The following is a 16115-nucleotide window of genomic DNA, read 5'->3' on the forward strand; positions in this document are numbered from 1 at the left end:
AAAAAAAAATTGGAAAGGGCTTGATTTGAGCAGTTTTATTTGAACCGTTCGATAAAATACAAAAAAAATGCTCTGATCAAGCCATTTCCGGTTTTTTTTTTTGCCTGATTTCTCGCGGATACCTTAAAAATCACGTTTTGAACATATTGAGCGGCTCGGATCATCACAAATTTGTTGGGAAGGGACGTCCTTACCGTAATACAGTAAGAACGCTCTTATAAGAAGATTTGTGTATATATATAATAAGGGAATTGTCTTGCTCAAAACTAGGAAGCAGGGCCAGCCCTGACACCTCAGGGCCCAAGGGGAATGTAAGGAAGTGAGGCCCTTTATGCATTTTACAATCAAAATGACAAAAAGATCAGGCGACTTCAAAAAATAAAATTCCATAATTATGCATATTATTTCAAAAAAATGTTTAAAGATAACTCTTCTTGCATTTTAAGCCGCTTGAGTGCTAATTATGTTCATATAATCAATTTTTCACTTATTTGACATGTTCCATTTGGAACAAATATAATTTAATGGGCACATATTAAAGGAAAATATGCAATTTTTAGGAGGCTCTAGATGAACGCCTTGCTCGTCTTTTTTTCAAGGCCGGTACTGTGAGGAAAAGTATAAAATAAAACAACCGGAGGTGGGGGAAGAAATAAAGTACTACTCAGTAGCCTATAAAATAAGGAATGAAAGTCAGAGAATAAAAGAAAAACAAAGAAGAGAAAAAAAAAAAAACAGCACGAATTACGAGGGAAGAAAAATTACAGCACGAATTACGAGGTCAATTAAATTAATTAAAACAGATGAATCGGGCTGTAAAACTGCTTGATCGATTCATTTGCGGTTGATTTTGAACATTAAACTACAAGTGATTCTCTTTATCTCACTAATTACCTTCTCTTCTAGGAAAATTATTCGGTGCTTCAAGGGCATTGATCCTCTCTCTCTCTCACTGAAGTACGTCGTGAGTAGTTTATAGTGGCATGTGCAAAATATTGAATTACTAGTGCTAACTCGTGCCTACGGCACTACACATTCTGGTTGAAAGAGGATGACAGTTGTGTGATTTAGGTGAAAACTATGGACACTTAACCGGGAAGTGAGAGAATGCACTACAGCCTTTGGATCAAATAAATCTGAGCCGTTCTAACAACTTGTCCCCACACCCTTCTGTTTTATTTTAGAGATTAAGCTTGACTTGAAAATTTAACAAACTTAAAAGGTATGTTTAAGCTAGGCTTTTTTTATTAAGTAACCTGATCTCAAACGAGTTTGTAATCAAGCCAGTCACAGTACTATTGTAAATTTGTAACTAAAGCGATTCAAGTATATTTGAAGTATTGGAGGGGCTTGATTCTTGTGAGGTCTCCTACAGTGCAACACTCTTGAGTGCTGCCGGTTTCGACTTAACGACAAGAGGGGCCTTGTAGCAGGTTTCAGTAGGGTCGATTGAACATAGCGTTTCTGTTAATTTGGTGCTTCATCTTGTGTTGTCGAGGCGGCGATTATCGACGACGTTGTTATCTTTGGCTCTTGGTGTGTTTTGGCCATTTATGAGGATCGATGCGTCGGTTTCTGGGCTGTAAGTTTTGGGAGTGTGTGGGATTCGGACGGTGTGGGTCTTTGCTTTTTTCGGTGTTTGGTGGTATCGGTTCACAGCCTGGGCAGGGGATTTCTAGTGGTGGTGGGTTGTTTGCTAGGAGCGGTGGCCGGCGGGGTGGTGTGCGGTGGCTACGTTGTTTTGCATTGCGCAGGTTTTTCAGTAGCAGAGGGGCGTTTTTGTGTCACTCTGGGGCAACAGCAGGGGCTGATTCCTCATGTTTCGGTGGTAGATGTGTTTTTTCTGGTGAGGCAGCAAATTGGGAAATGGGGTTTGGCAGTTGTTTGGTTGGCAGGGGTGTTTTGCGGTTAGGGTTGCAGGTTTTGGGTTTGGGCTTTCTTCATTTTTGTTGGTCTCTTGCCAATCCTTGGGTGTAGTCTTAGGTTATTAATCTTTCTTTCGGTGGCCTTTGATTTATTTATTTAATGAATTGATCTCCAATAAAATTTTAATGAGCGAATACAAACTTGAGCACGAGTAGTTTGGTTCATTTATCAACTCTTCGATTAAGACGAACAAACTAAAAGATGAGACCCGGACAATTTCATGAGAGGAGAAGCAATTGGTACTTGAGACACTCAATAATTACTCGTGATTTCACCCCATAACCATCTTGTTAGTACTCACACATAACCTTTTTGCATGCGCTTATTATGCATGAATTTCATATCCGCTTTTATATAATAATAATAATAATAATAATAATAAAAGCACTTAACTTTTGCTATTTTCCCAAATGCCCAAATTCATGATGAGAGTTTTATTTTTTGTCTGAGTTTTTGTTTGTTTGTTTAAGAAAACAAGAACATCATTCATCATAATGATCAAGCAGTAATTTGATGTGGGGAAGAAAATGCTGTGTATCGCACAACTGGTGGTTATCGATCGTGATCATTGATCAGCAGTTATTTGCTTTTGCACGTGTGTATTTATATATGCTTTGTGTGCATGATGCAATGGATATTGATGCATGGCCTAATATGATGATGATGATGATGATTAGGAGGGGGCTTCCTTGGAAACAATTATTGGGTGATGTGAATATTTTTCCTGCATGCATGCCAGCATATATATATGAACCATTTCCACGCATGCATGATCAATTTTCCAAAAAAAATACTGTAAACATTTCAAAATTAATACTGTACATGGTACGAATTGCAAGTTTGCAACTGATTTTGAACGTTTCGTACGGGCTCATTTCAACATTTTCCCATACTATTCATTCTGATTTGAATTTTGGACCTTTTAATGTTGCATGTTAAAGGGATACATGAAAGTTGACACAAATTTTAGCACAAACCTAATCGGAGTTTTAGGCGAATGATCGAAGCCGTTCAATTTGTTTACAGTATGTTTTTAAGAGTTTTTGTAAAAATATTTACTTATTACGATATCGGCAAGGGCTTGATCGTTTGATTGAGTTTTATCTTGTAAAATTTGACTGAATCAATTGAATGAACCGATTAAGCACTTACCAATATCCGAATATGTTCATTTTTTACGAAAATTCTTAAATATACGTTTTAACCAAATTAAACGGTTCTAATCATTTTCGTGGGACTCCAAAATGGATCCCTTACAAAACTTGTGTCCAAATTTGTGTCGATTTTTATGTGAGAGGAACCGGCCCTTCCATGAATTTAGATCATCATTTGTTATGTCCATAAGCATCCTCTCACATGTGATGCTTCATTATGCAATTATTCATGAGACACAAACTAAAATTCATTAGAGTTTATTTGATGATCTGAAGTGTTCATTTTGTATATCTCAACATGCAGATCATCCCTACCAAAAGTCAACATGATCGAATACATTTAAAGTTTTTATTGTATTTATTTGCTGTAAGAGCAATGGATGATCAATTTTTGGTCTTGTTATAGTTCATTCAAATAGATGCTGAAGTTCAATTAACTTAATTTTTCAAATAGTCGTCGTACACATTGAGTTGTACAAATTGATCGGTTCAGATTGTGATATGGGATGACCATTTGCTTAAATCACATATGAGTTTGTCTCAAGAGAGAATCCTAAGTTCATCCCTCCAAACCAATCCCCAGTGTAGCAAATCATTAATGTTTGGGGATGGGCCGATGGGGGATGACCCTTTGCTTGAGCAAGGAGCTTTCTCTTCTTCTTCTTCTTCTTCTTTTGTTTTTTTGGGAGGAAGCTTTCCCTTCTTTTGGAGCATCACAAACCTCGATTGGGGTCCACCAATAGTAGTAATTAGCAAGCCCCTTGATCATAACATCATGTTCTCACATAGGGCTGCTAAATAAATCAAATTATTCGAGTCTAAGCTCGTGTTCGTTCGTTGAAAATTTGTTCAAGATTGATTTATTTATTATATAAACAAACCAAGCTCAAACATATTTTTAAAGCTTGTTAATATTTCAAGCCAAACTTGAACGAGCTATTACTCTACTCGTTATGTATAAAAAATTCAAGTTACTTGAGATCGACTCGTGTTTAGCTTGATTAAAGCTCGTTTATGATAAACTCCTCAAAAAAAAAAGTCAAGTCCGAACATATTTTTTAAAATCATTAAGTTATCAAACCAAACTAGATCAACTAGCAACTTGCCTCGTTTGGCTTGTTCATTACCCCTGTTCTCACATGATTATTGGCATATCCTCATTTGCCCATTTGTCTTAAAAGGACAGAAAATGTAAAGCATACATATATTAACCATGCTTAAATTCCTATCAAAACTTTACCCGTTTTATTCAGAAAGAAAATGTCCACACGTATTTTGGAGTTTTCCTAAAACAGCACATTGTTTTCTTTTTTTTTTTATTACATGTATAAGATTAAATCATTATCCAATTATGAATTTCTATTATTCTCCTACTATTTCACTTTTCAAACAACAAAATATACCAAACTATATTGACAGAAAAAAAATAAATAGACGTAATAATCAATTGCTGTTTTCTTACATCGAAATTAATTGTTGAAATCAGTAATTAGAGTATAGCACAATAAAGTAATTAATTTTTTTGTAAGTTAATACTCCGTAATACCGTGTAACCATAACTATAAATACCTTCTTCTTCTTTTTTTATTTCAAGCCAATTTTATTACCTCGTCAAAATCCTCCAATTTTTGCTGTCCACATGTCCCCTTCAAACGCAAATAAACACTCAACTTTTCACTCTTTCTCTCCACTTCTCTCTCTCCTCCAAAAACATTACTACCAATTCTTCACCACACTCTCTCTACAAACCCATCTCCCATCTCTCTCCTCTCCCTTTCTCTCTCAACCCTCCTCTCCCACCTCTAACTCCTTCCTCCAGAATTTCCAAAAAGCGTCAAATGGAAAATCCAGAGTTCTACCAAGGACCTGCAGGATACTACACCAACGCCCAATTCACTCCGGAAAAGCGCCATTCCGACACCAAATCCGCCGCCGGCGACCATTTCATCGTCGAGGACCTCCTCGATTTCCCCAACGACGATGCCGTCGTTTTTGACGGGAAGTACGACCCCGTCACTGGAACCTCCGCTGACTCTTCTGCCGTAACCGCCGTCGACAGCTGCAATTCCTCATTCTCCGGCGGCGAACCTCACTTTTCCGGCGACATTGGTTGCCGGAGCTTCGCTGATGCTCAGTTCTCTAACGACCTCTGCGTCCCGGTAATTGCATTTTACTATACAATACAACAGATTAATTTACAAATTAATTTTTCACAAAGGAAAATCCAGAGCCTTTAATTTTCCAATTTAATGGAGAATTTGAAAAGTCAAGAGAATTATTGAAAATTTTGAAAAGGAAAATAGAATGGAGAGAAAATTTTAGCTGGAAGTTCTAGCAAAATAATGTGGCCACACTTACCCAAAATAAAATTTGTGGCCGCAATATATTGGCCAAACTCGTCTCAACAGATGTTATAATTTCTCTTCTTCATTTCATATGCATGGGCTGTTGTCCGATATTGAGTCGTCTGGGAGCACGGCCCTGTGAATTCCGAACCACTCTTGAACTACACATTTATGTGAGGTCCATCATGTATTTAGTCATGAACCCCATAATAATGCGTGCTTGAAGAGTATGTAGTCTAGACACATGACGGTGCTCCCGAACTACTAAATAATTTCACGGTGTTACTTGGGTCTTAGCTAATGAATAATGAAATTGGTGTAGTTGATTAGTTAGTTCATCCATTATGCTAGATACGAGCTATTAAAAATGTTTTTTTTCATGCTGTTTATATCTAGTCTTTAACAAGTAATAAATTACATGAACTTTAATCGTCAAGAAGAAAGAAGAGAACGTTTGGCTGAATTCAGCATTATAGTACGGTTTACAATTTATTGAGTAATTATGTATTATGGTAGGAGTAAGGTTTGGAAATTGTTTTTATTTTCCACAAAAATTGACAGTTGAATTGTTTTATGCATAGCTTTATACAGTTAAATAGGGATAAGTCAAGTAGTACATATGAAAACAGCTAGCATCAAGGAGGGAGCCAGAATTTTTGGGTAGGGGACGGATATACACAATCAAAATTTGTTTCTGATGATTATTTTTTTTCAATGTAAAAGTAGGATTTTTTAAAATTGTAGAGGGGGGAGGGCAACAACCCCTTCTAGCCCCCCTCTGGCTCCATCACTGGCTAGCCTCTTCAAAACACATAAACATGATGAGGCCGGTTTCCTTCACATAAAAGTTGACACAAATTTTGACACTAAACTAATCGGAGTTCCACGTAAATGATCGGAGCCATTCAATTTGTTTAAATATGTTTATAAAAGTTTTCGTAAAAAATCAATTCATTCCAATAATGTCAAGGGCTTGATCGGTTCATTAAGTTTTATTTTGTAAAATTTGACCGGAATCAACTGAATAAACCGATCAAACATTTACCGCTACCTAAATGAGTTGATTTTTCATGAAAACTCCTAAAAATACGTTTTAAACAAATTGAACAGATTTACGTGGAACTCCAAAATGGATCCCTCACAAAACTTGTGTCATCTTTTGTGTGAGTGGGACTGGCTCCAAACATGATAGAGTATAAATTTGTGCAAAAATTCTAAGGTAGGCTTTTTATTTTAATGCACCGGCTACCATCGACATCGTTGTTGATAACAATACTATCTTTTTTGAATTTTTCTTAAATAAGCTAAATATGGTTTGGTTTTTTTGTGCTTTTATACTACATATATGTATAGTATGATGATTTAGCTGAGCTGGAGTGGCTATCCAACATCGTGGAAGAGTCATTTTCGAGCGAGGACTTGCAAAAGCTGCAGCTTATATCGGGCATGACTTCGGGGCGGGCGGCTGAGGGATCATTCGAAACCACTCGCGAATTCAACCCGGACGCAACCACCCATAACAACTCCATATTCCATCCCGAGGTTTCGGTTCCGGGTAAGGCCCGTAGCAAGCGTTCGCGCGCCGCCCCATGCAACTGGGCCTCCCGCCTCTTGGCCCTCTCCCCTACCTCCTCTGAATCTGGTGAAATCGGACACAACTCCTCCGGCACTGGCAGCAGCAGCAGCAACAACAAGACAGTCCTACTCAAACCAAAGAAGAAAGAAGGCGGAGAAAACCTGTCCCATGGGCCCGATAGCGCCGGCGATGGGAGGAAGTGCTTGCATTGCGCCACCGACAAGACCCCGCAGTGGAGGACCGGGCCCATGGGCCCCAAGACCCTCTGCAACGCTTGCGGGGTCCGATACAAGTCCGGCAGGCTCGTGCCCGAGTACCGTCCCGCGGCCAGCCCGACGTTTGTGCTGACCAAGCACTCCAATTCGCACCGTAAAGTGATGGAGCTCCGGCGGCAGAAGGAAGCCTATAGGGCCCACCAACTGCAGCCGGGGCAGTTTCTTCATCAGGATCGCATAGATTTTGAAGGATTGGACGGTACTGATGATTACTTGATCCACCAGCATATCGGGCCCGATTATCGGCAGCTGATCTAGAATATTGTGCCCGGTAGTCCGGGGCAATAGTGAAGAAATTCTTTAGGGAATTACTTCCTTTTTTTTTTTTTTTTTTCCAATTTCCTACGATGGTTTGTTCCTAACTTTCAAATTTTGTAGTTTTTGATTTGACAATTTGATTCTTAGAAAACAAGGAAGGAGGATTAGATTAGGGGGAATGTGTAGACTCTCTAATGTCCTTTGAGTACTTTCTTCTCAAGCCAAAATGGGCATATTCTTGAACCAAACCAATTTTCTTTATTTATTTAGACAAGTATTTACTATCTCCATGGGGTTTCATTTTAGTAGTAATTTTCTTCAATTTGCGTTCTCGTTTTCATTTGCATGCAGTACTCCGAACTAATCTTAAGAACCATGGATGAAAGATATTAATTAATTCCAGAATTTTTGGTGGAAGATCTAGAAGTGCATGCAGCTAAAGTGTTGAACTGTATAGATGAGAATATTAGATATAGAGTTTATACCTTGAAGAAGATTCCTACCGCTGCTAAGAATCAACGGCTTTGTCACCTTTAAGACATTTCAAGTAGGATTTTTGGGGCCATTTTTTCACAATTTGGTAAGTTGATTGTAGCGGACATGTAGAAAGGTTTTCTATGTACAGTTCTTGTATGGTAGGGTGATTACCCTGCATGTTGTCGTGATAATTGGTTAGTTATAAAATGATCCATTTACTCCACAAAAAAATATATATATAATTGCACTAACTGAATGTAATTTCGTGAAAGCGACTTTAAATTGATGTATACTTACATCTAAGGTTTAGTTGTTTTTTTTTTTTTCTTCCCTTCTTCACCAATTTAAGGTTTAGTTCAATTATCAAGAATGTGTTACGATAAAATGAATTCCAACAATAATTTAGTAAAATGAAGGGAAAGATATATTTCCGGTTAGAGTATTGTACAATAATTGTTGAGAGTAAAATTGAAACGTAAAGTAAATTAAGCACTTGTAAAAAAATTTCACACACAAAATATCATGACTTTATTGGTGCTCCACTTTTTTTTCTTTGCAGGAACGAATTATGATAAAATCGGTCTTGCTTGTCTTGACGAAATAGGCAAAATAGTTATCCCAATGCCAAAACGTACATGTGACTTGTTATTGTGGTTGTTCTACTATTTTATATATATTTCCTGTCGAAGATTCGAGAATTCTGCCTATGTTAATAATTGTGTCCAAAATGCTAATGCAATCTTTGACTTGAGAAGGAATGGCCATGAGTGAAGCTTTTTTTCTCTAGGGATAGGGAAATGATATTAATCCCATATATGCCTCATGAATTTCAGTGAAGACCTAGCTTGTACGTTTTAATTTGTCGGTGAATTTTAACTACCAAGTTTTTACAGAGAATGTTACGATCGAGAAGTGCACCTAACATTCTTTTAATTACCAACATCCTATCCATACATGCTACCTCCTCCTGTAAATATACTACTCCTACATATATTGTTATTGGCACAGAATTTCCGGCTCCCAACCCCTCCTACCCATCTCTTGGGACTTGGAGAGAGAGAGAGACAGAGAGAGAGAGAGAGCATAAAATATTGGTAGCTAATTAATATATATATATATATATATATATATATATATATATATCTCTTTCTATGCAAGTTCAAAAAGAGAAAAAAGTTATCTATAAATTTCCACTACTTGAGCGCTCTAGCACGTGAGAATCACATAGTACAATATTTCTTTTCCTTTTCTTTTTCTTTTTATCATTTTAAAAATGTTATTGATGGTGTGTTTGGTTGCTTTCTTCACAAATTGGGGCAAGCAACTCTGATAGTTCAAAAAGCAATCAAGAACCTCCCTTTTATCGGTAATGGTGACATGTTTTAGCATTAATTTCTTTTTTATCGGCAAAAAAATTATTAAAAAAACTCGATAAGGGTACATCGAAGAGAAAACAAGAGCAAGGAAAAACACCTGCTTCATGTTTTAGCATTTTTCATCTACGAAATGCTATATTTGTGTCAAAAACTTGTGTGTGTATAACACACAAACTTCACCTAAAGGCGTCCGCACTGTGTTAAAGTGCGGACATCCCCTTTCCCGATCGAATTTTGATGATTCGAGCCGCTCAATGTGATCAAAACATGATTTTATGGGTCTTCACCAGAAATCAGCAAAAAAAAAAGATTGAGAAGGGCTTCATTCGAGCAATTTTCATTGAACGGTTCAAAAAAACTGCTCGGATGGAGTCCTTCTCGGTTATTTTTTTGCCAATTTCTCGCAAGTAACTTTAAAATCACGTTCTGAACACATTGAACGGCTCGGATCATTTGAAGAGAGAGAGAGAGAGAGAGAGAGAGAGAGAGAGAGAGAGAGAGAGAGAGAGATGGAAGTTTTTTTTTTCTTTATGGGTAATTGAGATTGAAGTTAATTGAGAGGTTTTTTTTTAAAAAAACATTAAGTTGAGTTTAGACAGCTGAAAAATGATAATTATGTATGTGCGATCCTAGGCATCGCTGATCCAAAGCCTGACTATTGATAGTTTATCAATACCAGTTATTTTTATTTGGTTTAATTAATTAAGTAGTCTGCGAATCATCTACCTGTGCATGCCTCTAGGTTTTGAATTAAAAATCAGTTAATTAACCAGGAGTTGTCTCTTTAGCAATTATAATAAAACTAAGGCATCATCTGGACTAAACTCATTTTTTTGAGCTTATTTTCATAAACATTTTTTTAACTTCTGTTAGTTTGCATCAATTTTTTTTTTGGTTTTTCCGATTCATCTTGACAAGAGAAATCTAAAAAGCAAAGTACATTATGATAAAAGAAACTGAAAACAATTCACTAAAGACAATACATAATAATTCAAAGTAGGACAATTTTTCGGAATATTCATTTTTTTTCTTGAAATTTTTTGAGATTGGTCTATTATCTAATTTATTCCATCGAGAAAGTCAAATGTTTTGCAACAATATTTTAAAAAATCACTAATAACATGCAAAAATCATCATATTATTATCAAAAAATAAGTTAATTTAGTCCAAACTCCACCTAATTGAACAACCTTGCATATAACAAGAAGATTTGGTTAATCCCAAGATTAATTAGATTAGTCTGATTTTCCCATTTGCTTTCAATACAATATTTTGTTAAAAATTACTCCACTGTATTACTACTTATTAACAACTGGTTCATACTGATCGATCACACGGTTAGTTAACTTTATAAGTTAAAAAAATAACATTATTAATTAGTTTTTGATACTTTATATATTGGTCAGCAAACTAAGCGGAGGTCACGTGCTTCTCTTTGATGCTAGCTCCACATAACAGGCGAGCACATGCATGCATGTATTCTTTATTACTAGTATTTTTTTATATTAGTAGAAGTTCGAACGGTTGTATATATACGTACATTGCACGAGATCGACTCGTGGGTTGGACAAAGTCTGGGGTTTATATATAGTCAAGTCAATCCATGAATATATATATATATATATATATATATATATATATATATATATATATATATATATATATTTCTTCCAAGAGTCGATCGATCCATATTTATTTGTTACGAAGAGATATTCGACTGATTATCGTGACTCGAATATCCATCACAAATTTAGAAACGAACAACATTTGTCATCGTTTGGAGCCGTAAGTCACCATTAATTATCTCCGGCTTTCTATGTATATACAGTGAAATAGATAGATGTGTGGAGATGCAGTACTTGTTTAAAATTTTAACTAAAAGTTTTACAGCCACCACCTCAAATAATGGTGGAGTAAGGCTTTTGACCATGAGAGATAATATTAAAGTCTAACAGAAATTGGAGCGAATGAGACAACAGTTGATCGAACATATATAAAAGGTAATTAGTGTGATACATATGTGTATACATAAATATATATTACTAAATACTTTCAAATATATGTATATAGAATATATATATATATATATATAAAATTAAGAAGATTTTAGATATAGCGCGCAAACATATATACAAACTTAAGGTAGAAAATTGAATGTCGAGTACTATATGAGTAAGAAAGGAAAAAAGCAAGGTCATAAATCATTTCGCGTAATACAAAAGACAAAAAAGGTCAATCTAAAGAACTTTAACACAAATATATATTCTAAACAACTCCTTCAAAACTCAATTAAGGATAGATTGTTAACATGTTATTGTTAATTAGTCTGGCTGGCCTGTCAAAAACAAAAATTGATAATTAGTCTGTAATATTGGAATATTAATTGTTTTTTGCTCGGCAATGTATTGGGCTATTATTCTACCTTCTTTTTTTTTGGTTACTACATGAGGTGCACACAAATTTAAAAGTAATGTTTTTTTTTTTTTTTGGGTAAGCTATTTAAATTTAAAAGTAACGTTAAATACACTTGCATGAGGCTGGGATATTTCCATGTTCATCATGGTTAAGGGTCTGTCTCCTCTTCTGACGATTGACTTTGGATCGATCTTCCTTAATTTTAAAACCCCACCCACATAACCAACGATATGGCGTTTCCTACCATTTTACATATTAAATAAGTGTCCCACAGGCAAATTACTTTATATTTTCCAATTGCTCACAAGGGATGCTCAGCCAGCAATTGCTTAAAGCAAAGGTGGTAACTTTTGTGATCTCTTTTGCGTTCTTGTCAACTTATAAGTGTGGAATTTATTTCGGTATTTTTACTTTTTGTTTAGCTTTTCTTCTTAATTTTTGAGGTTAATCGTTCATCTTAATGAGACAAATCGGAAACGTATAAAAATATGGACCAATATTTAAAAAATTCAAATAAAATGGCACTTTAAACAAATAAGATAACTGTTTGATACTTTTCTCGTTTTTAGTAAACTTTTTTTTTTTGCTTTGGGTCATAATTTTGTACTTTTTAGACTCTCTTGTCGAGACGAATAATTAATTCAAAAAATATCACTTGAATCTAACAAAAATTTAAAAAAAAACGAACAAAACATGCAAAACGAAAAAAAAAAAATTAAGTTTACACAAATGGTAAATCACTTCTAACTTTATATGGCAAAAGGATTTCTAAAGCATCCCAGATGAGACTGCGGAGGTCAAGTGCCCACCCATTTGGTTCGCATTGCTTATACACGTATGTTGTGAATAATTTTGTACTATGTCTTAATGTGTTTATCAATCACGCTAAATATCAGGTCAATATAACAACAAAAGCTTGGTTGATCGAATCACATGTGTTTGAAAAGAGAAATGAATGGTCAGAGATAATCATTCATTTTTCATCTGCAAAATATGTATATGCTTCGTTCAACGACCAATGAGGTCCAATGGACCTAATTTTTGGGATCAATGATACACACACGTAAAGCCTATAAACTGAACAACTCAGTTCATCAAAAGGAAAGGATCGATCATAATGAATCCTATTTCATTTCACATAATCAACCACTTAAATATCATCACGTAACGTAAGAGGATCTTTTACACCCGCATGCATGTTGCATGAGAGTTGAGACTATTGACTACTATAATTTTTTCTTTTTTCTCTTTATCTGTATTGACTAAAATTAATCACCTCGATCGTCCTTTATCTTTTATTTGTGCCAATTAGAAGTCAAGTATTTTAATCCCATTGATATAAAGCATTCAAGGTTTTTTTTTTTATCAACGAAAAAAGACTTTATTAATTATTGGAATAGGTACAACGATTAAAAGGGACACGAGTATAATCAATGTCACTACGGGAAAAACCTAACGTCCCAATGAGGTTAGCACCCTAGGCCCCAACTATCACGCGCCACTCGAATCCCTAGCACAAGAGATTGGCAAGAAGCCAACCCGAACACAAGAGAAACAAAATACAGATTCAAGACCAAATACACAACAGAGAGAAACAAAATAAAACGTTCACGTTAAGTTGGAGTAGTAGCTAGCTAGTATTAAAACAAATAAACAAGCATGTCCAACACGGACCGTTTATTTTGGGCTCCTTTGCTTTTCTATTCGGTACCATTTATTTGTACTTGCTAGGTGCATCACAACATGCAAGGCACATCTGTCATGTCCATTGAATTGAATGGTGTTGAATATTTCCAAAAGCATATGTTGCATAAGTTACATATGCACAAGTTCGCCATATTTATGATTACAAAAGGCCTAACGAAATTAGGCTGCACGTCTTCGATTACAAAAGGCCTAACAAAATTAGACTGCATAAGTTTGTTTGATATACATAAGTAGCTAGCTAGGATTTATGACTAACTGCATGACTCCAGGTCCTCCAATATGCATCCCGCTTCACATACCAGGTTACTACTAACCTAAAACCGGGAGAATTTTCTTCGAAAAAGCGCAGTTTCACCTGGAACTTTCTTTCTTTCTTCACCATGCTGAAACTTAAAAAAATTTCAGAAACATAAGGAGAGAAGTGCATAAATGGCTTTGCACCATAACATGTAGCTATAGGTTTAAGTCTCCTTTTGCAGTTCATGGAATCATGGAACACAATCTGAAATGGGGATTGCCAATGAGCTCCCTCCTAGGTTCAACCACTTGGCAGTTCCAATTATCCAAAGCCAAGATGAAACTAAAGCAGGATAATAAAACTTTTCAGTACACTTATGTGTGTCATTCTGAGATTTCCTTACACGCTTCCATACATACCAACTCACATTGCGCCAAATCTCTATCAACAAGCTATTGTGCTAGAAACATTTACCCATGTGTGTGACACAAATATGTAGGCAAAGACTAAGTCTCTCTTTTCCTTTTTACATATTAGCTTCAAAATTGGTCAAATGGATGCACAAAATTTGGTTTAGAAACATGATTGCCCAAACCATGTGCAAGTTTACCACAACAGTGATGGTAAGAAAATGTGTTATTTATCACTCTGGACAACTATTATACCTCATCAAAAACATGCACACTTCAAGAATCAGACCATTGATCCATGCATTATAAAAGGCAGAGTAGTTTGACACCAAAGGATTAGGTTTCCAACCATGACACCTAAACAGAGAGGTTATGATTAGAGGATGGTGAATGAGGAACAAAATGATAGTGATTGGCTTTGGTATTACGGGCTGGGAGTGCTACCTATTGAAATGTCATACAGCATACCTATAATGACCACACTCCAAAAAAAAAAGAGAAAAAGAAATTAAAGCTTTAGTTTTGTGAGCTGCACTAAAGAAACAATGGGATACACTTTTGATATTGTACATAGTTCATCTCAAATGCTATCGAATTGGAGTTCAGAAGAGCCCATCGACAAAGCATAACATAGAGCACATATTAGAACATTTGATACATGGCAAACTATTGTATAACCGTGTTAAGCAAAAGCTTACCTATACCATCTGTTTGGATGACATGCTCATGGCTGAAGTTCGTTTCATGATTATGATGATGTCCTGTGCTACTTCAACCAAGATGTTGATATTTCTTTTTTATTCCAAGCTAAACAAGTGATCTGCACACCAGCTCAAATAATTTTACAGAATTCTTGAACAGCCTTTTACCTAGCCGTTTGGGCTTGTTTTTATTTTCAAAACCTTGTTTCATAAACAAAAACAAAGTCCATGTTTGCAGAGCTAGCAATAGAGGAGTAAGACCAAAGACCAAAGTTTGGCTTGCATGATTAAGAGGAGAAGACATACCAGAAGCTGAGATTTCAGAGGGTAGCAGTTTCAACAATGTGAGTGCAAAACCAATTGCTCGGGGAAAATTGGAGAAGAGATGCTAGAACCACAAGCAAGCAGTGGATTATCATGTTGAAACCTTCACAATGCCAGTACAGTGGGATTAATATAGTCCCACATCGCACTAATTCATATCAAAAAATGCTTTTTCTCAAACAAATCAAATAGGAAGAAATTATGCACGCACAAGTCCTGCTGGTAGATGTTGAAAGGTTCATAACAATGGAACAAACCAGCATTGCAAGAAGCAGGAGGATCCTTCTGCAGGTCCTTTAGTTCCTTCTGAATCCTCTTTGAAGCCATAACTAGTGCACAATAGTTGCAACACCAGCACAGAGATCTCAATGTAAAAAATTTCCACATCAAATTCAGGAGAACATGAAAGGTAGCAGCATGATACAGAGGTCAAGTCGCACCATAAAATTCATTGGAACCATCCAATTCATAAAATCAGATCCAGTAACTTAACGACTCGTAAAAGCATCAAGAGAAGAGAGGAAGATGATATTCAAGTTAGATTTAGAGCTGTTTTCCAAATGAAACACTAATGCAAGAATGTAGAATTGCTTTTGGATTGAGGGATTTGGTAAGAAAAGAAACAAATAGTAAGGAGAATATCACCACTTGTTTGGATAAATATGTGTGAAATTTGAGTAAATGCAAATGCAAGGTCTATTTTGTTTCTACAAAAAAAGATGAGATTTGGTGAGAAACCATAACCGTTTCATTCCTCTTGAAATCGCTCAATCCAAAAGGGCATCAACTATACAACATTAAAGGTAGTTGTCATAGCAAAAGGAAATGGAAAGCCCTGAACCGACCGAACCGAATGCAGACCGAACCGACAGAACTGTATATATTATATATATTTATATAAATCGTTTTATTCTTGACCGTCAATAAATTTGG

At 35.9% G+C, this 16115-nt stretch overlaps 1 protein-coding gene and 1 long non-coding RNA gene across 2 annotated transcripts; one reads left to right on the top strand and one right to left on the bottom strand.

Annotated features, from left to right (window-relative positions):
- Window positions 1-4758: 4758 nt before the first annotated feature.
- LOC131333049 (GATA transcription factor 12-like) lies at window positions 4759-7828 on the top strand. The gene is made up of 2 exons (XM_058367364.1): window positions 4759-5239; window positions 6779-7828. The coding sequence occupies exons 1-2, from the start codon at window positions 4919-4921 to the stop codon at window positions 7532-7534; spliced, it is 1077 nt and encodes a 358-aa protein (XP_058223347.1). The 5' UTR covers window positions 4759-4918; the 3' UTR covers window positions 7535-7828.
- Window positions 7829-13261: 5433 nt separating this feature from the next.
- Window positions 13262-15767, bottom strand: LOC131333137 (uncharacterized). Its single transcript, XR_009201727.1, has 3 exons — window positions 15440-15767; window positions 15165-15285; window positions 13262-14977 (listed from the first exon to the last, which is right to left on the bottom strand). It is a non-coding gene; the product is annotated as an uncharacterized LOC131333137 (long non-coding RNA).
- Window positions 15768-16115: the final 348 nt, after the last annotated feature.

This window comes from Rhododendron vialii, chromosome 7a, assembly GCF_030253575.1.
Source record: "Rhododendron vialii isolate Sample 1 chromosome 7a, ASM3025357v1".
Classification (NCBI taxonomy): domain Eukaryota; kingdom Viridiplantae; phylum Streptophyta; class Magnoliopsida; order Ericales; family Ericaceae; genus Rhododendron; species Rhododendron vialii.

What these genes read in the sequence shown, in the direction of transcription:
- LOC131333049 (XM_058367364.1), top strand. Translation starts at nt 4,919, where the DNA reads ATGGAAAATCCAGAGTTCTACCAAGGACCTGCAGGATACTACACCAAC. An exon ending in CTAACGACCTCTGCGTCCCG is followed by an intron (nt 5,240 to 6,778) that starts GTAATTGCATTT and finishes ATATATGTATAG; the next exon opens with TATGATGATTTAGCTGAGCT.